Here is a 25,949-nt window from a genome sequence, read left to right on the forward strand (position 1 = left end):
CCTCCTTTCATTATTGCAATTAACGTATACATAACTTGAAAAGCTGATGGGTGTCAAGCACGCCCATCAGCGCATCTGAAAGTAGCCTTGAAGGAACTGTAAGTTTCCACTTTTCGAATCAGTTATTGGTCGTCAACCATTAGCAGAAGTAAGTTCAGATATTTAGATATACCCTCCCTCAACTATAACGATTAACAAGTGTTTACGAACTAATGTAACAGACCAATCCCAAGAGAGTACGTACTAAGAGAAAATGTAAGGCTATGAAATGGACTAATATAACCATAGTAGAAATAGGTATATCTTAGTGAGTAATCGCCTAAATTAATCTTGTTTGCAATATAAATTGGAACTAAGTACAGTGAAAGACATCGATGGAAATAAAAAAATAACCATCGAAACTTGGTCCCAGAGTGTTGTCAAACGTTCAAGATGGTTTCTTTTCTAATAAAAAGCAAATTAGAAAACTATTTCACAAGTTAGTAATAATAGTAAAGAATCAAGCATGGAAAGCAAAGTAAGAAAAAAGAATGAAGTGAAAAGCAAAAAAAAAAAAAGATAAAAATGAAAAAACAAAAAAACGGAGGGTATAATCACATGCAGATATAATTTTCGGAAATACATTATAGAAATATAATGTGTCACTTATCCTCTTCATTGTGGTTATCCAGAGAGGAAGAGAAGAGACAAAACAGATAGAAAAAGTATAACCCTAGAATCGAAATCAAAAATTAGAAAATAAACGTATTGGAATTTTGTGCAATTATCATATTAAAATACAAAAACAATAAAAAAACTAAAAAGCTTTGAAACTTTCTTTAATTTTTTTCTAATTTTCTGGGATTTCGATTTCACCAGCATTAATGCCTTCAATGATATCATGGGGATTCTTGAAGTCAACACGACAGCCGACAGATTGAGCAGTACCTAAGATTTCCTTAGTAACGGAAGCCAAAGTTCTACCGAAGGATTTGTCTCTCATTTGTCTGGCAATTTCAATAATTTCATCCAATTGAATGTTACCACTGTGCTTGACGTTTTTGTCCTTCTTTCTGTCTCTTGGTGGTTCCTTCAAAGCAGTAATGACCAAAGAGGAAGCAGATGGGACAACAGAGGCAGCAGCTTGTCTGTTTTGGATCTTTAATTGGACGGTAACCTTGATACCCTTGAATTCTTTGGTGGCCTTAGCAATATCTTCACCAACCTTCTTTGGCGATAGACCTAAAGGACCAATCTTTGGAGCCAAAGCAGCGGAGGCACCGACTTCACCACCAACGGCTCTTAGGTACAAGTATTTAACTTCATTAGGATCAAACTTTGGAGGCATTTTTGTATATCCTTTGTTCTTGTTGTCGACTTTCTAGACCCCAAAAGAAAGTTCCTTTAAGGTGTAATAGTAACGAACTGTAACTCAAAGAAGCCTTGAAATTTACCAAAATTCTAGACTTTGAATAATTTTTTCAGTATTAGGAGATGTCCATTTCCAGCAGTGTTAACGGATTCCAAATTTTCTTCCGGGATTTTCCCTTCGGTTACCAAGAGTGTCTCTCCAGCTCTAGGGAGAGCCCAGGAGTAATTGCCGCCGCGTCCGCCTAAGTCTAGGCAGCAAGCCACAACTGTACGGACGGAACTCCCAGCCAAGTAAGTTTGGCCCGAACTCACAACGGGGGAACGCACTGCATTTTACCAGCTTACAACAATAACGCCGTTGTAGGCGGCTTGTAGGTACAATCGCAACGATATCTGGAGTAGATGGCATTGAAATTGAGCTGATACTGTTATAGTTTACAAGCAGTACATTGTCTCATTACATTGTCTCTTTGTTTGACACCCACACATATTTGGTGTTCGGATGTTAAACAGGGTATTTATCTTGTTTTAGACTGGTACGAATGGGATAATGGCATAAGGTGGCTTCATTTGTTTGAGTATAAAGGTCTCCTTTATAATAATTAAATAGCGGGTATATAATGCTAAATATATTTTGTACAGTTAGGGTAAATTCCAGATTATTTATAGCGGTCTTGCTTTATTCTCAATGTTTGTATGGGGAAATAGTTCCATCCTTCTGTTGTATGAACTAATTCAACCTTGTATTCGTGGGAGTCCTTGTTTTTAATGTTCTTTTTCAAAGTGTTGACGATAACTTTTGAGTTGACTGATAATGCTTTAGAAGTATGTTTTAGTTTACAATAGTACTCCAGAGAGAGCTCTTGAACCAGTCTTGTTCCTGTTACTAGAACGCCGTTATTATCGCCTCCCTTGATTCCTTGCATTATCTCATCAATAGAACTAACGACATTGCGCACTTCAGTTTCGATAAAGTTAGTGGCCCTTTCTAACTTTATATCAAATGCAGCTCCTTTTTCTTCAATGACAAAATCTTTTAAAGTTTGTTGAAATACTTCATATTCTGGTAACTCAGGAACACCAATTGAATTAAATGGCTTGAATCTCAAATTATGGATTAACCGTTCATTAGAGAATTTTGACGGAGTACTATTCTTGTTGTCAATTAAACCAAATGACTTTAAAATTGCAAATTGGAAAACCTCTATTAGACATAAAGATTTGGTAATGTTAATTTCCTTCAAAAGATAGTTTAAAAATTGTTTGGTAGCTTGTAATTGTTCCATTTCATTATCCATAGCAAACCTGTACTTTAGCCTCAATTGGTCCTTCTTTTCACCAGCTTTCAATTTTTTAAGTTTTTTGTTCATGGAATGAATGGCATTAATATTTGATTCAATATCATTTTGACTATCTTTCAAAAAGGTTTCTAAGTGGTGACTTAAATAATAAACATACCAAAACATAGAGTATGCTTCAAAGGGTTTGTAAATATCCAAATCAAACCCCTTTAAAGAGAATTCGATCATACTTGATAGTTTCATAAAATATGTCCACGAACAGTAAACTTGTGAATTGACACTTTCAAACTGGGCTTGAAGAGAATCCCATAGAATAAGTTGCCTGTTAAAACCTTGTCTATATCTACATGTGTTTTGGGAGCAGTTTTGGTACCATTCTAAAAGCATATTAGAGCTTTCTTGGATAAGTTCATTACCAATAGAGGATTCAAATTCAGATGGAGTTTGTGCTGAAAACTCCTTGACATGTAGCAAATAAAATTGGGTATATGAAAATTTACCCAAAACTGTTCTGTCGTCTCTAATGAAAAATAAGGGGAATAAGATCCTTGCAATGACATGCCTTTGTTCCAACTTGTTGAAGAATTTGGCAAACTGGTAGGTCTCCAACGCAGACTCGGCTTTATCTACAAGGAGTATTGTTTTAACATCATTTGCCAGTGTAATAAAGCCGCTGTAATCCGTCGGTAACTTCGTAATCTTCCTGGGAGGGAATTGATTAGACCTGTGCTTTTGTATATATGTTGAGAACGCACCCTTTGGTGGAGACAGCTGTAATTGTGGAAATATGCCATTAACCGAGTTAGCGTTTTCAATTAGCTCATCCAGGTGGCTTGTCTTTGTGGAATAGTCTGTCAGATGGTCTTCTAAGTGGACTAAGCAAATGATAATTTTTAGTATATGCTTCAGCATAGTTAAATGTAAGCTATCATCAGAATATGCCTCTAATATCTGAAGGCTCTCGGTGAGAGAATTGATAACAACATCTTGCCCCGGCAAATTATCGAATGTATTAAACCCCATGTTATTAAAATTTAAATCCTCCTCTTCAAAAACAATACCAGCACTCAAGAGTTTCTGCACAAATTTTGTTAAATAACAAACGCCAAGTATGCAACTTCCTAGTACTTTATCATACAAAATATTCCCTGTACACCAGGACGAACCGGCAGTTGTTCCCTTAACTAATGACGATAATAAGCTTTCTGTATACCTGCAGCTTAATACAGTAGTGGGTAAAGTCTGGTAGTCATTCAGCCAGGAGATAACACATCTAAGTAATCTATCCGCTATGGCTGCTACACTTGCCAACGGTGGATCGTAGGCCACGTTCACATCAAATTCTATTTCTTCTGCTGTCAATTCTATCAGACTGGAGTCTAATTTGGAGTTGTTGACCTCTAAAGAATGTGTACCCTCGAACAAATCAAACCTGGGATCTTTCACGATAGCCTCTGGTTTTAGTTTTGAACACAATTCATCAAACAGACTTGTGACGTCAACCAATTGGTCAAAATCATCAGTTATGCTCAAGGAACCTAATATACTGTCTACTTCCATTCTCGGAAACGTACCAGCTATTATCAAAGTTGCTCTACACTAGCACAGTTGTTTTCAATCTCAGCGCCACTCTTCTTGCTATTGAAGAGCTGCTATTTTACTTGTATCTCTTCGTGAAATTTCACTCCATCTCATAATTATTACCCGAAAACATAACAATGTGAAATAATCGTATTATGTAAAGGTTAGATAATATAACAACTACTAGATAATACAGTACTCTTATTCATTTATTTAGGCACCTGATTCCACTATTACCTATTCAATAGGTGTGCCGAGTTCCTTTGTCTTACGTAATTTTACACATCTTTTATGGGTCATATTTCGATATGTAAGGTAATAACGGGAATCTCCGGATTTACTTTAAAGTGGGAGGGAGAAGTTCCTTTCTTCTGATTTGCGGGTGCTCCGAAAGAACAAAGAATAAATAGGTAAAGCAGTGAAACATAGTATTTGCTGGTTAAAATCATGATCGCTTTGAAGCCCAATGCTGTTCGAACCTTCCGACAAGTGCAGCATTGCAGCTTTCGCATTTGTCGGTATCAATCTACGAAGTCAAATAAGTGTCTGACGCCCTTGCAAGAGTACGACAGACTGGTGAAGTTGGGGAAGCTACGGGATGATACATATCAGCGTGGTATCATCTCTTCCTTAGGGGATTTGTATGATTCACTGGTTAAATATGTACCTCCGGTTGTCAAGACACCCAATGCTGTCGACCAAGTTGGCGGTTGGTTGAATGGTCTTAAATCCGTATTTAGCCGTGGCAAACCTAAGAACATTGGGGCGTATGTGGATGTATCCAAAATTGGTAACTCGATACCTCGAGGAGTTTACCTATATGGAGATGTTGGCTGCGGAAAGACAATGTTGATGGACCTTTTTTATACTACAATTCCCAATCATTTAACAAAAAAGAGAATACATTTTCACCAGTTTATGCAATATGTTCACAAAAGGTCGCATGAAATTGTTAGAGAGCAAAATTTGAAAGAACTAGGTGATGCAAAAGGAAAAGAGATCGATACGGTTCCATTTTTGGCCGCAGAGATTGCAAATAATTCGCATGTTCTTTGTTTTGACGAGTTTCAAGTCACTGACGTGGCAGATGCAATGATATTGAGAAGGCTGATGACTGCCTTACTATCCGATGATTATGGTGTCGTACTTTTCGCAACCTCGAATAGACATCCAGATGAGTTGTATATCAACGGTGTTCAAAGACAATCATTTATTCCTTGTATTGAACTGATAAAGCATAGAACTAAGGTTATCTTCTTGAATTCGCCAACAGATTACCGTAAGATTCCAAGACCTGTGTCCTCAGTTTACTATTTCCCATCCGATACGAGCATAAAATACGCATCAAAGGAATGTAAAACCCGTCGAGAAACTCATATTAAGGAATGGTATAACTATTTCGCACAGGCTTCCCACACCGATGATTCCACTGATTCACACACGGTGCATAAGACATTTTATGATTATCCATTAACTATTTGGGGGAGAGAGTTCAAAGTCCCTAAGTGTACCCCACCTCGAGTCGCGCAGTTTACTTTCAAGCAGTTGTGTGGTGAGCCTTTGGCCGCAGGAGATTACTTGACGTTGGCAAAAAATTTTGAAGCCTTTATAGTGACCGATATTCCATATTTGTCCATTTACGTTCGTGATGAAGTGAGAAGATTTATTACATTTTTAGATGCTGTATATGACAGTGGCGGGAAACTGGCCACTACGGGTGCAGCGGATTTTTCTTCCTTGTTTGTGGAACCTGAACAGATACTTAATGATTTTGAGTTACGCCCAACAACCAAAGAACCTGATAGCGTCGATACTGGTATGGTAGATGAGATGGTTGAGAAACACGGTTTTTCGAAAGAGATTGCCAAGAAATCGCAGATGTTTGCTCTTGATGAAGAAAGATTTGCCTTTGCCCGTGCCTTAAGCAGGCTGTCACAGATGAGCTCCACCGATTGGGTTACTAAGCCTACATACTAAACCCTATGTAACAAAAGTGTTTATTTATATTCTTGTATTTATTCTAAACACGAACTTTGATCGTCTAACAATTGCCGCAGTTACACCTTTAACAATAGTGCTTTTTATTACTGATATTACTCACCTGATTTTTTGTTACCCGAATGCAAATTTGATTAGGAACGGGGATTGTTAAAAGACAATGGCAGTACAGATAAAGGTTAGATGAAGCAGCAGTAGAATAAATCAGCATCTGTAGTACATAGGTTCCTAACAGCATTGTGAAAAAGGTTCAAAAATGTCTGGTAATAGAGAGCAAGTCTTTCCTACGCGTATGACGCTGGGTTTGATGAAGACCAAGTTAAAAGGTGCCAACCAAGGTTATTCTTTACTAAAGCGTAAGTCTGAAGCCCTAACAAAGAGATTCAGAGATATTACCAAAAGAATTGATGATGCTAAGCAAAAGATGGGGAGAGTTATGCAAACTGCTGCCTTTTCCTTGGCCGAAGTTTCCTATGCAACAGGTGAAAACATTGGCTATCAAGTGCAAGAAAGTGTCTCTACTGCAAGATTCAAAGTGAGAGCACGTCAAGAAAACGTTAGTGGTGTGTATTTGTCTCAATTTGAGTCCTACATCGACCCTGAAATTAATGATTTCAGATTAACTGGTTTAGGTAGAGGTGGTCAACAGGTTCAACGAGCCAAGGAAATCTATTCAAGAGCCGTTGAAACTTTAGTTGAATTAGCCTCTTTACAGACTGCATTTATTATTTTGGATGAAGTGATTAAAGTGACGAACAGAAGGGTTAATGCTATCGAACACGTTATTATCCCAAGAACTGAAAACACAATTGCTTACATTAACAGTGAGTTGGATGAGTTGGACAGAGAAGAATTTTATAGATTGAAAAAGGTCCAAGAAAAGAAGCAAAATGAGACTGCAAAATTGGATGCTGAGATGAAATTGAAGAGAGATAGAGCAGAACAAGATGCTTCAGAAGTAGCTGCTGATGAGGAACCTCAAGGTGAAACATTGGTTGCTGATCAAGAAGACGATGTTATATTCTGAAGTTTCAGGCAGAACAAGACCCTTTTCAAAAATATGTAAGCCATTATTAAAAAAAAGGATATTTTGTATAATTGTTTAATAAAATAACATCTTTTTAAACAATCATAAATAGCACTTCTTATCATACAACCTCAAATCATATCGGTCCAAATTTGCTCAAATTGTACATGAGATATAACTTTTTCTTCTAATGCTTTCATTTCAGAGTTTGTTTTTTTTTTTTCTTTTTTTTTTTTTTCCTTACCGGAGTCTGAATCTCTTACTTCCTTAACTTAGATGTTAGTGACTAAAATCTGATGGACAGTATCAAAATGTAAATATTGTACCTAAAAAGAAAAAAGTATTAAAGTGGTTTGCCATAAATTTTAAACAAGTGAAAAGTTTCAATATTTATATTTACATGATTGTGGACAAGCGGCATTGTCTACAGGCTGTGCAAAATTATATAGTACAGATAAATGTAACCAGAACAACGAAGAAAAGGTCCCTATGTTGCTTCTTTTCTACTAAAATTAGCCTATTTATAATCTTGCATCTTTGCCTCTTGGTCTGTCTTTTACTTTCATTCTATTTTGATTTTTACCCCTTCTAGTCTTGTACCCCTTTGCCAGTTGTCCCCATGGAGACATTGATAATTTATTAGACTTGGATTTACCACGGCCACCACCGTGAGGATGGTCACATTTATTCATGGCAACACCTCTAACAGTGGGTCTTATCCCTAACCATCTTGATCTGCCGGCTTTACCAAGAGATCTGTTTTGATGGTCAATATTGGAGACCACGCCAATGGTAGCGACAGCCTCTAAAGACACATAACGATGTTCACCGCTTTGTAATCTAACAATAGCTTTCTTTTTTTCAGGTAATTTCGCAAGGACTCTGGCATATGTACCAGCAGAGCGACAAAATTTTCCAGGTCCAACGGGTGTTATGCCAACGTTGTGAATAATAGTACCTATGGGGATCATGGAAATAGGTAGACAGTTGCCTCTTTGGGTAGTCTTAACACTCAAGATAGCAGGGTCTACTTTCCCGCCCATTTCATTCAGTAAAGTTTGAGGAATACCTCTTCTGAAGGATTCGACCACATCGCCTGGGCGTAACCCATCACAAGCAATAATATAAGACAATTCGCCGGTAGTATTATGCTTCAATAGGGCGATATGAGAGGATCTACCCGGATCGTACTCAATCCTTTGCACCGTTTGTGCACCACCTTCCCATCTGTTAAAGTCTATCAGCCTCGTTCTATTTCTATGGCCACCACCTTGGTGACGGACAGTGATTTTTCCTGAATTATTTCTACCACCGTGCTTCTTTCGAACAACAGTTAGGGCTCTAACCGGACGACCTTTGTACAAATATGGATAAATGGGGGAACGGTACCATCTCAAACCAGGTGAGACGGGTTTTAGCCTCTTCATCTGGGTCACTTCTTTCGAAAGTTTACGACGTCTTTTAATCAATTCATCCTGCTTCTCAAGAGTCACGATATCAGTATCGTTAGGTATAATCTTTAGTAATCGTGGAGTAATGTTCAAACTGGAGTCATCTTTTGAAGTATTCTCTTGCCACAATTTAACACTCTGAGATAGAGTTCGACAGAGTATACCGTATGGATAACAAGGGTTTCTCTTACTAATAAGCGATGCTGTGGAACTGCACGACAGCGCCGATCTAAGAGACCCTAGCACCAACATCTTTCATAAACACTTAAATTATCTTCTCTGCGTATTTCTGGACTAGTTTACAACGTTCTCTTTTGCTTAGTTAGAACTCGCTTTCAGTTTCCCATACGTTCCCTTTCTCTTTCAATTATAGGTTCAAGCCCTAACTTTCCACCTCGCGTAGTCTTTTTTTTGCATGGAAAATTTTTTTTGAGTATTTAAAGAACAGAGGTTCTATTCAAATTTAACCGTAGAATATACTTATTCATCTTAAATACCAAGCGCTTCAACCTGTACGTGGATGGTAACATATAGATATTTCTATAGAATGTGTTAAGGAACAGGAGTTCCTGACAAACAAAAATAGATCGTACTAATACTTTTTTTTTCGAACTATACTGTTTGCGTATGCTTATAAAGCCAAGAGGGGGATGTTTGTGTATTACTTTCTTTACTTTTTTCTCTTCTGCATTATTGTTCCTTTAGAGATGATAAAGACAACTTACAAGTACAGTTTTTTGTTGGTATCTCATTAACATGATGACTAAGTTGTCGCCCCAAGCGGATCTTTGAAATGACTGATTTTACAAACAACAAACACTGAAAATTCTGAAATTAATGAGATATTTACACATTAAACATCAAAAGTTTTCTCAAGGAACATGTATTTAATGCAAGAAAAGGATTGCTGAAGAAAGGAATCTTTTCTCAAACATTTTACCTCTTTTGCCTCATTTGTACACAGCGGTACGGTTGGATTAAGAAAAATATCCATTCGACCTAGTTTTTTTTGTTAAGCACAATTTGGTTTCAATATCAATTCTTACTGTTATATAAAAAATTGTCTTAATTGCCATTATCACTCCTCTTTTTTTTTTTTTTTGATGATGATTACACTCCATGCTAATCATGAACGTGTTCGATGTAAATTTGAATACGATGATTAAAATTGTTGTTTACGCTTTCTGAAATCTAAACTAGAAAAGAAAAGGAACTATCAAAGAATTAGGCTCTTCGTATTGGAATTAGTTGACAGTTGCTCATGAAATGAATGGATTAAAAAAATAAAGCTGCGCAAGCCCGGAATCGAACCGGGGGCCCAACGATGGCAACGTTGGATTTTACCACTAAACCACTTGCGCTTACTATTTGTTGTTATTCAAAAAATAAAGAACCCACAGAACATAGATTAGAACATAACCTTGGAGTATCAACTTGATTCACAAAATATTATTCGTCGTATATCATGGCATATAGAATCTTGCTGGAATAAGAAGCAAGTTTCATCTTTGATCTTATGTATATAGTATTAATATGTATTATTGTTGGAATAAAGATCAACTATCATCTACTAACTAGTATTTACGTTACTAGTATATTATCATATACGGTGTTAGAAGATGACGCAAATGATGAGAAATAGTCATCTAAATTAGTGGAAGCTGAAACGCAAGGATTGATAATGTAATAGGATCAATGAATATTAACATATAAAATGATGATAATAATATTTATAGAATTGTGTAGAATTGCAGATTCCCTTTTATGGATTCCTAAATCCTCGAGGAGAACTTCTAGTACATTCTACATACCTAATATTATTGCCTTATTAAAAATGGAATCCCAACAATTATCTCAAAATTCACCCACTCTTCAATTATCATATAGGACAGAATTAGTTGACAAAAAGTACGATGGGAAACAGCTATCAAATTTAAAGGAAGCTGAAATGCAAGAATTAATAATGTAATAGGGTAGCGAACGACAAAGTATAAAAGGAAGGAGGATGAAGTTACATAATTATGTAGCACTATCGACTTCCTTTTGGGCATTTCTATAATCTCGAGGAAATCTTCTAGTATATCCTGTATACCTAATATTATTGCCTTCAACACAGACGGAATCCCAACAATTATCTCAAAATTCACCCATTTTTCACTCTCAAATCTGAATCTAAGTAAATAGTGGCAGTGAAATCCGGATCAAAATTCAGTAACTTTTGTGATATCTCACATTGACATACCACGGTCGGAGGTGAATTTCTTCACCATTAACATATAATATGATCATCTATGTAAATTTTATTGCTGTTATTCTATTAGTAGTAATGATCGAAAATAGTAGAGGTATCAACGAGGTCAATGGATCAAAGAATGCCTTGAACCTGGTTAGTCTATAAATTTTCGTTTACCTACGTATGTCATATTCAACGTTCTTTCTTTCTCAATTTCTGCAATGATCCCACCGGAGTATATGAACGAACTATTTTATCATTATAGCTAGCTCTAAACGGCTGCAAAAACTAATTCCTTGAAACAATGTGCCATTAATTATCTAACGCGTGCTTCGTCCTACTGATTATTATCCCTTATTCGTTTGATTCACATAGTAGACAACTCTTGATCACCCATATAGTACCAGACGACGCTAATTCAAAATTAATCGACATTACGCATGTTTCTAATTTGGGAAAAAAAGGCCAAGCTCCGATATCCCGTTTAAGGTCAACGCTTGAACAGTGGTTTCTGAACGAACACTCATATCATATTACTTCGACTCAACTGCTGAGCTAGCAGACTGGAAATATTTCAGGGACTCAAAAAAGGTTCAACTAGTCTCCACTGTAAGCACATTCTTGCATTCTGAATATACGAATGAGTATCATTAACTCAAAACCGCGCCCTCTTATACGAGACCTCCAAAAATGGATCGTTCATGAGTAAAGGCATCTCAATAACAATAGCAATAACAATAATGTTCATGAGGTGAAAGGTGGCCCCTCGTTCATGTAAGAGAAGCTGGCCGAGAAATTCATATAAATTGAACTGCTTTGGTTACCTCTCTTTGGTATATGCCTCCACTCTTCTCTTCCTAGTTAAGCTTATATCAGCACAAACAAAACAAATAAAATGGTCAAATTAACTTCAATTGCCGCTGGTGTTGCCGCCATCGCTGCTACTGCTTCCGCAACCACCACTCTAGCTCAATCTGACGAAAGAGTCAACTTGGTTGAATTGGGTGTCTACGTATCTGATATCAGAGCTCATTTGGCTCAATACTACTCTTTCCAAGCTGCTCACCCAACTGAAACCTACCCAATTGAAGTTGCTGAGGCCGTTTTCAACTACGGTGACTTCACCACCATGTTGACTGGTATTGCCCCAGACCAAGTGACCAGAATGATCACCGGTGTTCCATGGTACTCCAGCAGATTAAAGCCAGCCATTTCCAGTGCTCTATCCAAGGACGGTATCTACACTATCGCAAACTAGAGACAAACGCCAATTTAATGAAGGAAATGCTATGAAACTTAGATAATGAAATAAAAAAAAACCCTTTTTTTTTTTTTGGTAGTATAAATATCTTTATACGTACATACGTGAACAATCACATCATATCTGTCAATTCTCGTTGTAACCATAACCTAGCACTTATTTCAGACTTTCCAAAGGTCGCAGTATCTTTATGACGAGCCATCCCATGTAAAAATTGCCGTGCCGGATATGAAGTGACAAAGATCAGTCTATATCTCGGAAAGCCAACAAATATCTTCATTATGAAGTAACGTATAGTGATTGCTTCCACATCTGTTCAATTCGGACAATTTTCGTTAGCAGTAGAGTCAAAGCGATCGCCTTAATTGTCTCCGTATCTTATTTATTCATGAACAGCATGACAATTGACAGTCACTTGAATGAAGTAGAAAGTTTGATTGTCACGGTCATCTGAGATATACTACCGGCACCTGATCCCCGCTAATTAGGCAAGGCGAAACTGTCACCAAGTTGGACATATTAGACATTAATAACTTCTCTGAATCGCTCTCACTCCAAAGCAGTGACATTAAATTTTGCTTTCATTCGTGAAAGAATCGACTAATAAATTATCATTTATAATTCAACTTCAGTTGAAATAAACAACTCATCAAATTTTCTTTCCAAGCTTTTTATAATGGACTTTTCGTCACCGCTAACAAGTAAAGGATTACATTTGACACGTATATAGATTTTTCTTACGGTTTCGAAAATCTGATTGATTGCTTCAAATTCATCATCAGCTCCACTTAGGCTTTTTTGTTCAAATCCAATGACAATCTTCAGGCCCGTCTGCTTAATCAACATAGCAAATACAGAGACACCTTCCAATTGAAAAATTGACTTCAGAAGAGGTTTGGAATCTAAAGAATGCCATTCAACCAAAGCACTTTCAAAATAATCTAACGATATGTTAGAAAGCACGTTATATTTGAGTACATCATTCATCTCATTCTCCGCCTCATTAGGGACGTAAATCAATATAGGTTTATCAGATTCATCTATCAATGATACGAAGCAAGGCCTCAAGCTCATAGTTTGGTGATATAAACGTACAATTTGATTTTTGGAGAGAATATTTACTCAATTTTCAACTCAATAACTTTTATGTAAAATGTTTCTTGGCCGTCGATGAGCTCTTCCGGCAGAACTTCGAAAGTGAAAAAAAAAAAAAAAAAAAAATAATAATAATATTAATACTACTTATATACTATTAAAAAATCGTTTAGAAATGATTCATTTATAAAATTCGTTACTTGCGGTCATTGGCAATAGATTCAGCTGCGGTTCTCCCAAAGACAACGCATTCTAACAAACTTGAACCACCCAACCTATTGGCGCCATGAACACCGCCAGAAACTTCACCGGCCGCGTACAGGCCTTTTAGTAGCCTTTCGTCGTTCTTGCCAATGACTTGAGCCTTGACATTGATTCTAGCACCACCCATGGTGAAATGGACAACCGGTGTTACTTCACCAATAAAAACCACAGTTTCTGGAGTAACGTCAGAGCCAAATTCGTTGAGAATAACGGTACGTCCCAACGGATCAGCCTTGGTAGTGAAGGAAGAGTATGTTTGCAATTCCTCGCATAATTGGGCGACAGTGATTGGTAAATTATATTCAGAAACAACTTGAGATAATGTCAATTTCTGTACAAGTTTCTTGAACATGTAAAAATCTAAATTATTCTTCAAATCTGTGTACATTTTTTCGCCCATAACCAATAGTGCTCTGTTATCCTCTTGAGGACAAACCTTTTGAATAGCTGCAGTGACTACATCTCTTGTGGTCAATTCGTTGACAAATCTTCTACCGGTAATAGGGTTTAATAGGATACCACCAAGACCTCTTAAGGATTCGGCAGCCAAGAATTTCCAGCTTGAGCTACGGTCATTTGGATCAATGAACCCAGTTGGATGAACTTGAATTTGGTCCATGTCAATCAGATCAGCGCCTAACTTCTGCAGAAGCCTTTGACCATCACCAGTTGTTTGTTGCCCGTTTGTTGTTGGCAAGTTCACCAGTTCGGGTGCGTATTCTTTAAGCATTTCCTTAGAAAAGCCAAACCCTCCAGAACAAAAAACGACATCGTTAGCACTCACCATGTGCTTTTCGCCATTCTTGTCCTCGTACACTACAGCAGAAATGGAGCCATCCTTTTCATGGATGTCTACGACTTTACTGTCTAAGTTAATCTTAACTAACTCTGGTTTAGTCTCAGCTAATTTCTTCAAATTGTTAGATAAGGCAGAAACAATTTCGAAACCTGGAGGCAACTTCCCAGACGATCTGTGAGTTCTTGCCACAGAGTGGCCACCCAATTGAGCCAATAGGTCCAATTTCAAATCAAATTCGTTTTTCAACCATTCAATAGCCAGGGGAGAATCATTGGCCAACTTAGCCATTAATTCTTGGACACCTTTACCTTTAGCAGACTTGATGGTGTCATCTTCAAATAAGCGTGGGGAGTCCTCGATGTGGAAGTGACGTTGAGTCTCGGTGCAAGCACCGTTAATACCACTGGAGGCCTTGATAGAGTTCCCACCGATCGAGGAAGCCTTTTCGAGGATGGTTACAGGGATGTTATACTTGTTAACCAATTCATTGGCAGCAGCCAGCCCGGCCAAACCGGTTCCAATAACAACAACGGGAGAGAGAGACATTTACAATTACGGATGAGGGGTTGTTGAAGTGAAGATAAGAAAAAAAAATGGGGTGCTATGTCAGCGTATTGTTCTCAGCTTTTATACGTGCAATAGATTAAGCTGTTCAGGAACGCGACGCGTTGCCCCCGTTACCGTTTGAAAAGAAAAAAATTTTCTTTTTCATACCTGTCTCTATTGTTTCAGTCATTCACTGCATGATGACAAATGAAAGAAGAAAGACAATAGTAGTAAAAGCAAAAAAGGAATTAAAGTGAACGTTTTTTAGACTCTTACGCATACATATAAATATATATATATATTTGTATAAAAGGTGTACGTCGAAATCCTGTGAAGAAACCCTGCGAGAATATACATGGGTACATTCAATCTTAATACGTAGTATCGTAGAATACAAAGAAATGTGCTTCTCCACGTGGATACGTACCGTTGTAAACTTTAATCAAGTACCAAAAAAACCAAACATATTCAGTCGATCTCTCAATGGGGAACAAAGAAAAGAGGTTCTTACCTTTTTTTCCTCCTTCCCTCAGAAAGACCACCTTCGTCCCTCCATAATAGGGTAGTTAGTCGCTAGGTGCGCTGGAAACTAACCATTGGTTCTCAAATGTGCCGACATAATTAGTTATAATTATGGTGTGAGAGTTGAAATATCCTTGAATAACAAAACAGAAAAAAGAAAAAACCCATTTGAATATAAAAATCATTGATGCAAAAGAAAGCCGTTAAATCTACAATGCCACGAAATTATTGTAATGTATGAAAAAAAGGAAGAGGGTAGCAATCCTAAAACAAAAACCCTAACAATACACATGATGCAACTGGAACGCATCAGTATTTGTAGGTTTTTATTTCGCGGATAGCGTTGCCATCAACGTCGACCTCGGTGGATTCACTACGGTAAATCTGGGTAGGTCCGTTACAGTCGAAAGGATGTTCTTTAGCATAGTCGAAGGCCTCGGAGATGGCCAATTTGACTTTTTCCAAAGTATCTCTGGTGACTTGATAGTGGAACGAGACTCTACCACCCATTAGCTTAACGTTGTACTTCAAACCCTTCTTAACAAGGACATCTGGGTCCATTCTAGCGGCCTTCAGGTTAATAAAGACAAAGTTGGTGTCTGCTGGAGACTCTAGCGGGATGCCCTTTGCCTCACAATATTCGGCTAATTCATGAGCCAAAGAGTGCGAGTACAGCAATTGGGACTTCCAATCGTTGTTGATGTTTACAAGAGCCATTCTAGCCATCATACCAGATTGTCTAATACCACCACCTTGTTGTTTTCTGAAATGGGTGGCCTTCTTGACAAACTTAAGGTTCCCAACCAAGACGGACCCAATAGGAGCACCCATAGACTTGGATAGACAGATGGAGATGGAGTCGAAGATTTCCCCATATTGCTTTAATGGCACGCCAGATTGTGCAGCGGCATTCCAGATTCTGGCACCGTCACAATGTAGTTTGAGACCATTTTCCATACACCAAGCTTTGATGCGGACCAGTTCTTCCAATGGATAAACAATACCGTGTAAAGTGTTTTCCAGAGAAATCAATCTGGTGGGGGCACCGTGAATATCACCGTCGTCTGGGACGTAGTGTGACTTGATGTCTTCCAAGGTCAAGTAGTCACCGTTGGAAGGAACCACAGGAACCACCATCGCTTGAGACAAGATCGCCAGTCCAGCGGCTTCGTGAGTGTAAACGTGAGCCCTGTAATCACATAGAATAGAGTATGGAGGTTGCATCAAGTGAGTTCTGATGGCAATCTGGTTGGACAAAGTCCCAGAGACACAGAACAAACCTGCTTCTTTGCCAGCCATGCGGGCAACGGTCTGTTCGAGCCTAACGGTGTCAACATCTTCACCGTAGACAGCGTCACCGATAGAGGCCTCTAAAGCGGCCTCCATCATCTCTGCAGTTGGAGTGGTGAATGTGTCTGACCGCAAGTCGTTAGCAGCGGTGATATATTTTGGAGGCAATTCGAATTCAGTCATTGTGTTTATGTTTGCGTTTGTGTGCGGGAGTAAAAGTGAGTGTAAGCCTAGGAAAGGAGGTGGTTACGAACTAGCCAGCGGAAACAATGTACGTATATGTATGTAAGTATTACTCTATACCAGACAGAACAAGATAGACGAGAAGGACACATGGAGGATTTGACAGGCAAGCTCAACACTTGCTTATATATATACACATATGTGCTATTGCAAATGCAAAAAGCGTATATCCAGTGAAGAAAAAGACGAAAAAAGACGAAGAAATAAAAAGAAAAACCGGTGAACGAATATGGCAAGTGAAAAAGTGCGCAATGAGTAATACAAAGGGCGAAGCAGCGGGAAAAAAGAAACGGCGCTGCTGCCCGGAAACCGGAAGCGAAGCTTTGTGGGGTACGGGTGCATGCTCGGCTTTTTCCAGATAGGGGAAGTGCCGTCGCCAAAAAGGCAAGGGTCCGTTTCGCGTGACATTTCATAGCGGGCCAAGCGTGGGTCACGTGCTGCACAGGCCTGCCGCTGGCATGATTTGTCAGCACATATACAACAAGAAGTATTGGTTGCGTTGAAGAAAAAAAGAATAGTAATAACAATTTGGGGCCGTGTGTAAAAAAAATAGGAAACAGCTACCCCGGCGTGCCGTGTGGCTCTCTGTGCGAAGGAAGGCCCTGTCGCCGCACATATTCGATGAATATCGATGACGACGACTACCTTCTGGTTGCATAGTTTATTAGTCTGTGCCTGTTCTTCGGCGAGTGAGTAGATGAAAGAAAGAATGAGTTAGAGAGAATTCTAGGCCAGGTTCGGCTTAGTTAAGCTTAGCTTACTTTGGGTTTACTTAGCGTGCTTTTTTTCTTCCGCGCTGAGACGGTGAGGAATGGAAGTGTAAAGAAGCGAACGAGGGAAAAAAAGTTGTGACCTAGGGGAAGGTTAAAATTGTCATCATCATCAGCGTGAGAAAGTCGAAACAATGAGCGGTAGTAGGGGCAATAGCAGCAATAGTAGCGTCAGTAATAATAGTAATAATAACAATAATAATGACGGGGGCGACGAGAGATTGCTGTTTCTAAGAAGCGTGGGCGAACGCAATGAAATTGGCTTTCCCTCTAGATTCAAGTCGGCGCATTACAAGAAACCGACAAGAAGACACAAATCAGCGAGGCAGTTGATCTCGGACGAAAACAAGCGGATCAACGCCTTGTTGACCAAGGCTAACAAAGCTGCAGAGAGTTCTACTGCTGCTAGGCGACTTGTGCCCAAAGCGACGTACTTTAGCGTGGAAGCGCCACCGTCTATCAGGCCTGCCAAGAAGTACTGCGATGTTACTGGGTTGAAGGGCTTCTACAAGTCGCCTACGAACAACATTCGGTATCACAACGCAGAAATCTATCAGTTAATCGTAAAGCCGATGGCCCCCGGCGTCGATCAGGAGTACTTAAAATTGAGAGGGGCCAACTTCGTTCTAAAATAGGCATTGTATATGTATGTATGTATTTTAGCTTGTAGACAACCTTTCACACTTACATAGTTTGTCGCTGGTCACGTGCGACAATGCAAAATAGTGTAGAGTAAAGCTAAAAAGGACAAGATAAAGTGAAAAAAAAATAATAAAAAAAAAAAAGGAATATTGTTAATGGAAAGCGTGTAAAGACACATTACGCTCCTACCTAGGACTACCAACACATGCATGGATGCCAGTCTCTGTAATAACCACGGTTTTAGCATGTCTGTGGCTCTCTTATAGGCTCTATAAGTTTCTCACTATTCCTGTGTCCAGCATCGTCTCCACTTTGAAGATCAAAACTCCACCGGCAACAAAAGTGTCTATCGACAAAATAGCCACGGATTCAGTGACCATTCATTGGGAGAACGAACCTGTAAAAGCGGAGGACAATGGCAGTGCGGATAGAAACTTCATTTCCCACTATTTGTTGTATCTGAATAACACACAATTGGCTATCTTCCCAAACAACCCAAACTCCCTTTACACATGCTGCTCCATCACGGGTCTCGAGGCGGAGACGCAGTACCAGTTAGATTTTATAACGATTAACAACAAGGGCTTTATCAATAAGCTACCCTCCATTTACTGTATGACGAAGGCGAGAGAGGCGAATGAAGCGTTAAAGACTAGAAAATGGAGAAGAAACACCATCACATCGTCCACAGCTATGCAGCCCAGAAACTCCAAGTCCGAACCCGCCCCGTTGCCCTCTCACTACTCCTCTGTTTCCCTGTCTACTTTCTCATCCAATATTACTAATAGCGCCACCAGCAATAATGGTTCAAATCTACCCGCTTACACATCTTTGACTACGTTGAAGGATTTGGATTCGTTTTCCATCGATGATCTGAAAAAGATACTGATTTGCGCCCAGGAGGACTTACACGATGTGTTGTCCCAACAAACTTCGCTTTTGCAAGATTTTCAAGAATCGAAGTTAGAATTAGAACTAGAACTGGATAACTTGAAAACACATTGGTCGCACGAAATTGACTTGCGGAAATCCTTGAAATCCAATATCAAGTCATTGGAGAATTCTAAACTATTGACCGATTTGAAAATCGAAAAATTGAACAAGAAAATCGACAAATCCAAGGAAAAAATATCGAAAATGCGCAATGATATGCAGAAATGGTCTCAGGAAGATACCGAGCTGTTGTCTAAGGATACCATAAAGGAGAAATATTTCAAATTGCTAAATGAATCCAATGCCTCTGTGGCCAATATCAACAAAGAAATTGAGTCTTTACAAAATGAAATTTCCAAGATGGAGGAGTCTAACAAGAGATTGAACGCCTCCAAAAAATCATTGATTACTTCCATAGTGGTGAATGCCAATGTGGAAAACGATAAACCTATTGCTAGCGGAGAATTGTCGGCTGTTTTGAAGAAGCTCAATGATTTTACTTTAGAAAAAAATGGATTTTTAAGTAATGCTGGTGAAGAGTTTCTATCCAAATTGAATGCAGACTCATCATTGATTAAAATGATTAAGCAAGAGCTAAGCATTGATCAAGAATTGGAGGCCAACTGGAAATTGCAGAGGTCAAATTTGTTGAAGAAAATTAGTGCTTTAGAAAACCAATTTAATGAAATGAGCCTTAATAATCGGAATTTGAAAACAAAATTAATGGTTCAACCATATAAGAATAACGGTGATTCGCTTGCTGCCACCAATTCGAATAATTCCGCGGAAAAAAACAGAAGTTCTGGATCGATTCAATTACCATTATCCAACAACATGTCAAGAACGGGGTCCATTGATTTAATATCGAATAATAACAAAAGTATTAACAACAGTAATGCTGATTCTGCTCCTCCGTTGAGGTTGCACAATCCAGTTTCGTACTCTCCTTCGAATGAACCCATACAACCTTCAAGCAGTCTATTGAGTCAATTGACACAGGACACCGATAATCGATCAATGCTCTCCAATCACATCTCATCGAACAACGAAAACAAGCAACAGCCTTCTTCATATTCACATGCTTTACCTACAACTGCTACTGCTAATGCAACAGCAACAGCAACAGCAACTAATGGTCACTCAAGGTCAAATTTATGGACCACCGCACAATTCGCTCAACCTTCGCATCAACAAGTATCTACAGAATTGGATCAAGCTTTTGAATACGATAATGCAAACCACTTAATCAGTGGTTTGCAAAATATGATCTACGACGAAACAGACTATCCTGATAACATAAGCAATTATTCCAAGGGTTTTACTACAGACGAACTTGACAATTACTGGACTAAGCAGCAACCCCAGGTGCGCAGCACAAATGAAAGTCTTTTCTCTACGACTGGAACACCTATGTCATCATATAAGGCTAACCCAGTAATATCTCCATATTCTAGTTCTCATTTGCGACAAACCTCCAACGCAACCAATACGAATCCTATGCATCCACAGAGTCTACTCGCCGCTACATTGAATGATCCTTCATTACAAAGTTTTGTACGCAGTGGTTCTTTCTACAGTGCTCCGCAACCTGCAAACTCCTTACAGAACAATATCAATGGCAATGAAACCGAGAACATTAGTCCAAGGATATCAAGTGACTTCAATTTATTGGTGCCAAACTTGAGCCCACGACTCTCAAACGATGTGCCCATTGTTCCAGGCAATAACACTACTTTAACACCTTCACACTCGAACATATTAACAATGAACCATCAACCAACGGCGGATAACATTACACGAAGATCTTTCCATGCCTCTTCACCACCTTTCAACTCCATATGGAATTCAAATACAAATCAACTTTCTCCTCCATTGGAGGAGCAGTATCACCTCGATGTGCCTGTGGGTCCAAAGGTTCCCGCTAAAGAACCAAGCCCTAAGCCTTCTCACAAGAGGAACCAAAGTAACAGCAGCATTTCTTCTGCATGGTCCAAGTTTAAGCACAAGTCTGCATCATCACCTGCTAATGCGGACACGGATATTCAAGATTCATCAACTCCATCAACTAGTCCAAGCGGTAGAAGAATGTCAAAACTGTTGTCCAAGAGCGGTATGAATAATCTATTTAACCCGCACAGTCACGACTCATGAACAATATTATAATACTTCCAGGTCGTGTATATATGTAGATATATAAATTATGAAACATAATATATGAAAGCAGTTTGAGCTTATTCTTAATCATCAATAGGGTAACGGTATTAATCTCATTTTTTCTTTTTTTTTTTCTTTTTATTTTGGCGTCTCGTCTCAATTTCATTTTTCCCATCTTTTTACAACTTCAATATGAAAAACATAACACATGAAAAATAACTGTCAACATTAATAATATTCCTTGCATAGTGCTTCGATTTTCCAAATATAAAAACAGTTTCTTTTACAAGCTTATTTAATTTTGGTTTTAAGGAGAAAGCACTAATAAAAAGGGCAAGGACTGCAATCAACAATCTTTATTGGCGAACAGTTAAGGGTCCTCTCGAGAAGAAACATTAAGACATCATCGCACAAAAAACATGGCGCCCATCTTTAGAAATTACCGGTTCGCTATCGGTGCTTTTGCCGTTATTATGCTCATTTTGTTGATTAAAACATCTTCCATCGGTCCACCTTCTATTGCACGTACAGTTACTCCTAATGCTAGTATTCCCAAAACTCCGGAGGACATCTCTATCTTGCCCGTCAATGATGAACCAGGTTACCTTCAAGATTCGAAGACTGAACAAAACTATCCTGAGCTTGCCGATGCTGTGAAGTCACAAACAAGTCAAACATGCAGCGAAGAACATAAGTATGTTATCATGATCGATGCCGGCTCTACCGGTTCCCGAGTACATATATACAAGTTTGACGTCTGTACTTCCCCACCTACATTACTTGATGAAAAATTCGACATGTTAGAGCCTGGTTTATCTTCTTTCGATACCGATTCCGTTGGTGCCGCTAACTCCCTTGACCCATTACTGAAAGTAGCAATGAACTATGTCCCTATTAAGGCAAGAAGTTGTACTCCCGTTGCGGTGAAAGCTACTGCAGGCCTAAGACTCTTGGGTGATGCCAAATCTTCAAAAATTTTGAGCGCTGTAAGGGATCATTTGGAGAAGGACTATCCTTTCCCAGTTGTCGAAGGTGATGGTGTTTCCATCATGGGCGGTGATGAAGAAGGTGTCTTCGCCTGGATTACTACAAACTACCTATTAGGTAATATCGGTGCTAATGGCCCCAAGTTACCTACTGCTGCCGTTTTTGACTTAGGCGGAGGGTCTACACAAATTGTTTTTGAGCCTACTTTCCCAATAAATGAAAAAATGGTCGATGGTGAGCATAAATTTGATTTGAAGTTTGGTGATGAAAATTACACCTTGTACCAATTTTCTCATCTAGGTTACGGTTTGAAGGAAGGAAGAAATAAAGTTAACTCTGTTCTTGTGGAAAATGCATTAAAAGACGGCAAAATATTGAAGGGTGATAACACTAAGACTCATCAATTGTCATCTCCATGCCTACCGCCTAAAGTTAATGCCACAAATGAAAAGGTTACATTAGAATCCAAGGAAACTTATACCATTGACTTTATAGGGCCGGACGAGCCAAGTGGTGCACAATGTAGATTTCTGACTGATGAAATTTTGAATAAAGATGCTCAGTGCCAGTCTCCACCATGCTCTTTCAATGGGGTTCACCAACCTTCTTTAGTTCGTACATTCAAAGAATCGAACGATATCTATATTTTCTCTTATTTCTACGACAGAACCCGTCCATTGGGTATGCCCTTGTCCTTTACTTTGAATGAATTGAACGATTTGGCAAGAATAGTGTGTAAAGGCGAAGAAACTTGGAATAGTGTCTTCAGTGGCATTGCGGGGTCCCTAGATGAATTGGAAAGTGACTCGCACTTCTGTTTGGACTTATCTTTTCAAGTGTCCTTATTACATACGGGATATGACATTCCATTACAAAGAGAATTGAGAACTGGAAAGAAAATTGCCAATAAAGAAATCGGTTGGTGTTTAGGTGCGTCATTACCATTGTTGAAAGCTGATAACTGGAAATGTAAAATTCAATCAGCTTGAATAAGAACATGGACACCGCTTTTCGTCCCATGTATATTAAGGAAGAGGAGATTGCGGTGATATGTATTCTGTTATATGTCCTATTCTATAACCCTTGAACAATATGTAAACGATTTTTACGTTATGAAAATCACTATTATCCCCACAATAGTTTATTATAACACCGCCGCCAAGACAGGGGATTGAAAAGGCCTTCCGAGGTTTATCCATTTTTGGTAAAAGCCCGCCACGCCTTCAGGTGTTTGAGTATGAACTGGAAGAGTTATCTGTTAGGACCTCATAATCTTGAACATATGAGATAATTTAATATACTTTTGTTATGGATTGTTCCGTTGTTTTAAGACTATATGGCTTTGTTTTAGTTTTAGGGTGATTGTGGATATCACACCGGTCCTCAAGAAAATCGAAAACAAAAGGATAATCGGACTTATCTGGTGATCGAAGAAACTGCATTTCAGGTCGTTTAATAAACTGCTAGCTATTGATATTATATATATAAATAAACCTACAATCAGGTTAGTGTATTCATCTCACTTCTATAGCGTTGTGAAAGGGAAATGGAAATAGTGCAATCTCAATAAATCTGCTTACGTGACATTTTTTACTAAAAGAGAATATGAAAACTGATAGATTACTGATTAACGCTTCCCCGGAGACATGTACCAAGGGAGATGCTGAGATGGATACTATGGATACTATTGACAGAATGACATCAGTTAAAGTTTTAGCGGAAGGCAAGGTATTAAGCAACTTCGAAGAACCGGGCTTAATGAGGTGCGGTTATCATGATGCAAAAAACTGGGTCAGAAGATTATCGAGCGAAACAATTGTCGGTGAGGACACGAGTAATTTATACCCATTTTATGTTGATACTGCATACGATGTAAGGCGTTTGAGAAAGGATCTTATAAATGCTAAGGTTGACTTGCAGGTTGAAAACCTGATAATAATCTGCAATATTAATGATATTTCCACTGTATTTCTCATGAGAGAAGTGGTGGAATGGATCTTACGCAATTTCCATTCAATAACTGTATATGTACAAGATATTTTTAAAAAGTCAACTCAGTTTGCTGTTGGTGACCTCTGCAAAGACAGCAATTGCAGTAAAAACAGAGTAAAGTATTGGTCAAAAGAATTTGTTAAAAAACACGATTCATTCTTTGACTTGATGATTACACTAGGGGGTGATGGAACTGTCCTTTTTGCTTCATCTATATTCACGAAAGATGTTCCGCCGATTGTTCCATTTGCCCTTGGATCATTAGGATTTCTAACAAATTTTGAATTTCAAAATTTCAAAGAAACGTTGAAACATATCTTAACAGATGAGGTTCGTATTAATTTACGAATGAGGTTGCAATGCAAACTCTACCGTAGAAATAAACCAGAAATTGATGCCGCAACTGGGAGAAAAATATGTTACATCGATTTCATCTCCGAACATCACGTATTGAACGAAGTAACCATAGATAGAGGTCCAGCTCCTTGTTTATCCCTATTAGAACTCTATGGAAACGACTCACTAATGACTAAGGTTCAGGGAGATGGATTGATTGTTGCCACGCCTACGGGATCCACGGCATACTCATTGAGTGCAGGAGGCTCTTTAATATCGCCAAGCGTAAATGCCATAGCGGTGACGCCTATATGTCCTCATACTTTGAGCTTTAGGCCTATAATTTTACCAGATAGCATGGAATTAAAAGTTAGAGTAGATATGAACTCAAGAGGGACGTCGTGGGTGAATTTTGACGGAAAAGATAGAGTTGAATTGAAACAGGGTGACTATGTTGTGATAACTGCAAGCCCCTATTCGGTACCGACTATCGAGTCATCTGCCAGTGAATTTTTTGAAAGTATCAGTAAAAATCTTAATTGGAATGACCGCGAAGAGCAGAAGCCATTTGCACATATTCTCTCGCCAAAAAATCAAGAAAAATATAGATTAGACTCATCGAAAAATGGAAACGACACCATAAGTAATCCCCTCGAGAGTTCATGCATAAGCTCAGATGCACAAGATGAGGAGAGGAAATCCGTAACGGAAACAGAAACAGAAATAGTTGTTGAACGGACTCGTCAGGCTCATTTTGCAATCTAACGATTTCCCACATCCTGCGTTTCCGTAGTCAAGGGTTCATAATGGATGATGAGCCTGTAAACAGCTTTGTATTTACCTCTTTTACTTCAAGAATGCTCTTGCGTCGTTTGCAGTGTCGAAGAAGATCCAGTAGAGCTATACAAAATGGAGAAATGAAACAGTTGAACCAGAGCGCCGCATTTGGCAGGTAGTTTCGCTAAATTTCCTCATGCGCGTTTGTAATTATGCTAGTTAACCATATGATAAGGTTGCCTAACTTGCAGTCACCGGAAGGTTATTTCCGGAATGGTGCAGAATAATTTTTAAAATAGTAGCATATATTTCGTTCCAATTCCCAAATAGGGAATTATAATTATGACAGATAAATTCCCGATTAGGAAGAAGCGCGAAAATTCTTGAAAAACTTTTT

General features: G+C 38.7%; 13 protein-coding genes and 4 non-coding genes across 17 annotated transcripts, besides 3 other annotated features; 9 read left to right on the plus strand and 8 right to left on the minus strand.

Annotated features, from left to right (window-relative positions):
• Positions 1 to 258: 258 nt before the first annotated feature.
• On the minus strand, positions 259 to 429 carry SNR80. The gene has a single exon (NR_132163.1). It is a non-coding gene; the product is annotated as an SNR80 (small nucleolar RNA).
• A 400-nt stretch (positions 430 to 829) lies between these two features.
• On the minus strand, positions 830 to 1,327 carry RPL12A (60S ribosomal protein uL11 RPL12A; the record flags this gene model as incomplete). Its single annotated transcript, NM_001178869.1, has 1 exon — positions 830 to 1,327. One exon carries the CDS (start codon positions 1,325 to 1,327, stop codon positions 830 to 832), a length of 498 nt encoding a protein of 165 aa, NP_010860.1.
• A 682-nt stretch (positions 1,328 to 2,009) lies between these two features.
• Positions 2,010 to 4,211, minus strand: MAK10 (Mak10p; the record flags this gene model as incomplete). The annotated part of the gene is made up of 1 exon (NM_001178868.3): positions 2,010 to 4,211. One exon carries the CDS (start codon positions 4,209 to 4,211, stop codon positions 2,010 to 2,012), a length of 2,202 nt encoding a protein of 733 aa, NP_010861.3.
• A 468-nt stretch (positions 4,212 to 4,679) lies between these two features.
• AFG1 (Afg1p) lies at positions 4,680 to 6,209 on the plus strand (the record flags this gene model as incomplete). The annotated part of the gene is made up of 1 exon (NM_001178867.1): positions 4,680 to 6,209. The coding sequence occupies one exon, from the start codon at positions 4,680 to 4,682 to the stop codon at positions 6,207 to 6,209; it is 1,530 nt and encodes a 509-aa protein (NP_010862.1).
• A 277-nt stretch (positions 6,210 to 6,486) lies between these two features.
• Positions 6,487 to 7,257, plus strand: VMA8 (H(+)-transporting V1 sector ATPase subunit D; the record flags this gene model as incomplete). The annotated part of the gene is made up of 1 exon (NM_001178866.1): positions 6,487 to 7,257. One exon carries the CDS (start codon positions 6,487 to 6,489, stop codon positions 7,255 to 7,257), a length of 771 nt encoding a protein of 256 aa, NP_010863.1.
• A 189-nt stretch (positions 7,258 to 7,446) lies between these two features.
• Positions 7,447 to 7,586: an origin of replication (ARS507; Autonomously Replicating Sequence).
• A 192-nt stretch (positions 7,587 to 7,778) lies between these two features.
• On the minus strand, positions 7,779 to 8,960 carry RML2 (mitochondrial 54S ribosomal protein RML2; the record flags this gene model as incomplete). The annotated part of the gene is made up of 1 exon (NM_001178865.3): positions 7,779 to 8,960. One exon carries the CDS (start codon positions 8,958 to 8,960, stop codon positions 7,779 to 7,781), a length of 1,182 nt encoding a protein of 393 aa, NP_010864.3.
• Positions 8,961 to 9,460: 500 nt separating this feature from the next.
• On the plus strand, positions 9,461 to 9,542 carry SNR67. Its single transcript, NR_132164.1, has one exon. It is a non-coding gene; the product is annotated as an SNR67 (small nucleolar RNA).
• A 265-nt stretch (positions 9,543 to 9,807) lies between these two features.
• SNR53 lies at positions 9,808 to 9,898 on the plus strand. The gene has a single exon (NR_132165.1). It is a non-coding gene; the product is annotated as an SNR53 (small nucleolar RNA).
• A 100-nt stretch (positions 9,899 to 9,998) lies between these two features.
• Positions 9,999 to 10,069, minus strand: YNCE0004C. The gene has a single exon. It is a non-coding gene; the product is annotated as a tRNA-Gly (tRNA).
• Positions 10,070 to 10,189: 120 nt separating this feature from the next.
• Positions 10,190 to 10,865: a long terminal repeat (Ty1 LTR).
• Positions 10,251 to 10,583: a long terminal repeat (Ty1 LTR).
• Positions 10,866 to 11,836: 971 nt separating the features above from the next.
• PAU2 (seripauperin PAU2) lies at positions 11,837 to 12,199 on the plus strand (the record flags this gene model as incomplete). The annotated part of the gene is made up of 1 exon (NM_001178864.1): positions 11,837 to 12,199. One exon carries the CDS (start codon positions 11,837 to 11,839, stop codon positions 12,197 to 12,199), a length of 363 nt encoding a protein of 120 aa, NP_010865.1.
• A 618-nt stretch (positions 12,200 to 12,817) lies between these two features.
• On the minus strand, positions 12,818 to 13,276 carry TCA17 (Tca17p; the record flags this gene model as incomplete). The annotated part of the gene is made up of 1 exon (NM_001178863.1): positions 12,818 to 13,276. One exon carries the CDS (start codon positions 13,274 to 13,276, stop codon positions 12,818 to 12,820), a length of 459 nt encoding a protein of 152 aa, NP_010866.1.
• A 217-nt stretch (positions 13,277 to 13,493) lies between these two features.
• FRD1 (fumarate reductase) lies at positions 13,494 to 14,906 on the minus strand (the record flags this gene model as incomplete). The annotated part of the gene is made up of 1 exon (NM_001178862.3): positions 13,494 to 14,906. One exon carries the CDS (start codon positions 14,904 to 14,906, stop codon positions 13,494 to 13,496), a length of 1,413 nt encoding a protein of 470 aa, NP_010867.3.
• Positions 14,907 to 15,737: 831 nt separating this feature from the next.
• GLY1 (threonine aldolase GLY1) lies at positions 15,738 to 16,901 on the minus strand (the record flags this gene model as incomplete). The annotated part of the gene is made up of 1 exon (NM_001178861.1): positions 15,738 to 16,901. The coding sequence occupies one exon, from the start codon at positions 16,899 to 16,901 to the stop codon at positions 15,738 to 15,740; it is 1,164 nt and encodes a 387-aa protein (NP_010868.1).
• A 964-nt stretch (positions 16,902 to 17,865) lies between these two features.
• On the plus strand, positions 17,866 to 18,366 carry IES6 (Ies6p; the record flags this gene model as incomplete). The annotated part of the gene is made up of 1 exon (NM_001178859.1): positions 17,866 to 18,366. One exon carries the CDS (start codon positions 17,866 to 17,868, stop codon positions 18,364 to 18,366), a length of 501 nt encoding a protein of 166 aa, NP_010870.1.
• A 220-nt stretch (positions 18,367 to 18,586) lies between these two features.
• Positions 18,587 to 21,457, plus strand: GTA1 (Gta1p; the record flags this gene model as incomplete). Its single annotated transcript, NM_001178858.3, has 1 exon — positions 18,587 to 21,457. One exon carries the CDS (start codon positions 18,587 to 18,589, stop codon positions 21,455 to 21,457), a length of 2,871 nt encoding a protein of 956 aa, NP_010871.3.
• Positions 21,458 to 21,879: 422 nt separating this feature from the next.
• GDA1 (guanosine diphosphatase) lies at positions 21,880 to 23,436 on the plus strand (the record flags this gene model as incomplete). Its single annotated transcript, NM_001178857.1, has 1 exon — positions 21,880 to 23,436. One exon carries the CDS (start codon positions 21,880 to 21,882, stop codon positions 23,434 to 23,436), a length of 1,557 nt encoding a protein of 518 aa, NP_010872.1.
• Positions 23,437 to 24,052: 616 nt separating this feature from the next.
• On the plus strand, positions 24,053 to 25,540 carry YEF1 (NADH/NAD(+) kinase; the record flags this gene model as incomplete). The annotated part of the gene is made up of 1 exon (NM_001178856.1): positions 24,053 to 25,540. The coding sequence occupies one exon, from the start codon at positions 24,053 to 24,055 to the stop codon at positions 25,538 to 25,540; it is 1,488 nt and encodes a 495-aa protein (NP_010873.1).
• Positions 25,541 to 25,949: the final 409 nt, after the last annotated feature.

Source organism: Saccharomyces cerevisiae, chromosome V (genome assembly GCF_000146045.2).
Source record: "Saccharomyces cerevisiae S288C chromosome V, complete sequence".
In the NCBI taxonomy this organism is placed as follows: domain Eukaryota; kingdom Fungi; phylum Ascomycota; class Saccharomycetes; order Saccharomycetales; family Saccharomycetaceae; genus Saccharomyces; species Saccharomyces cerevisiae.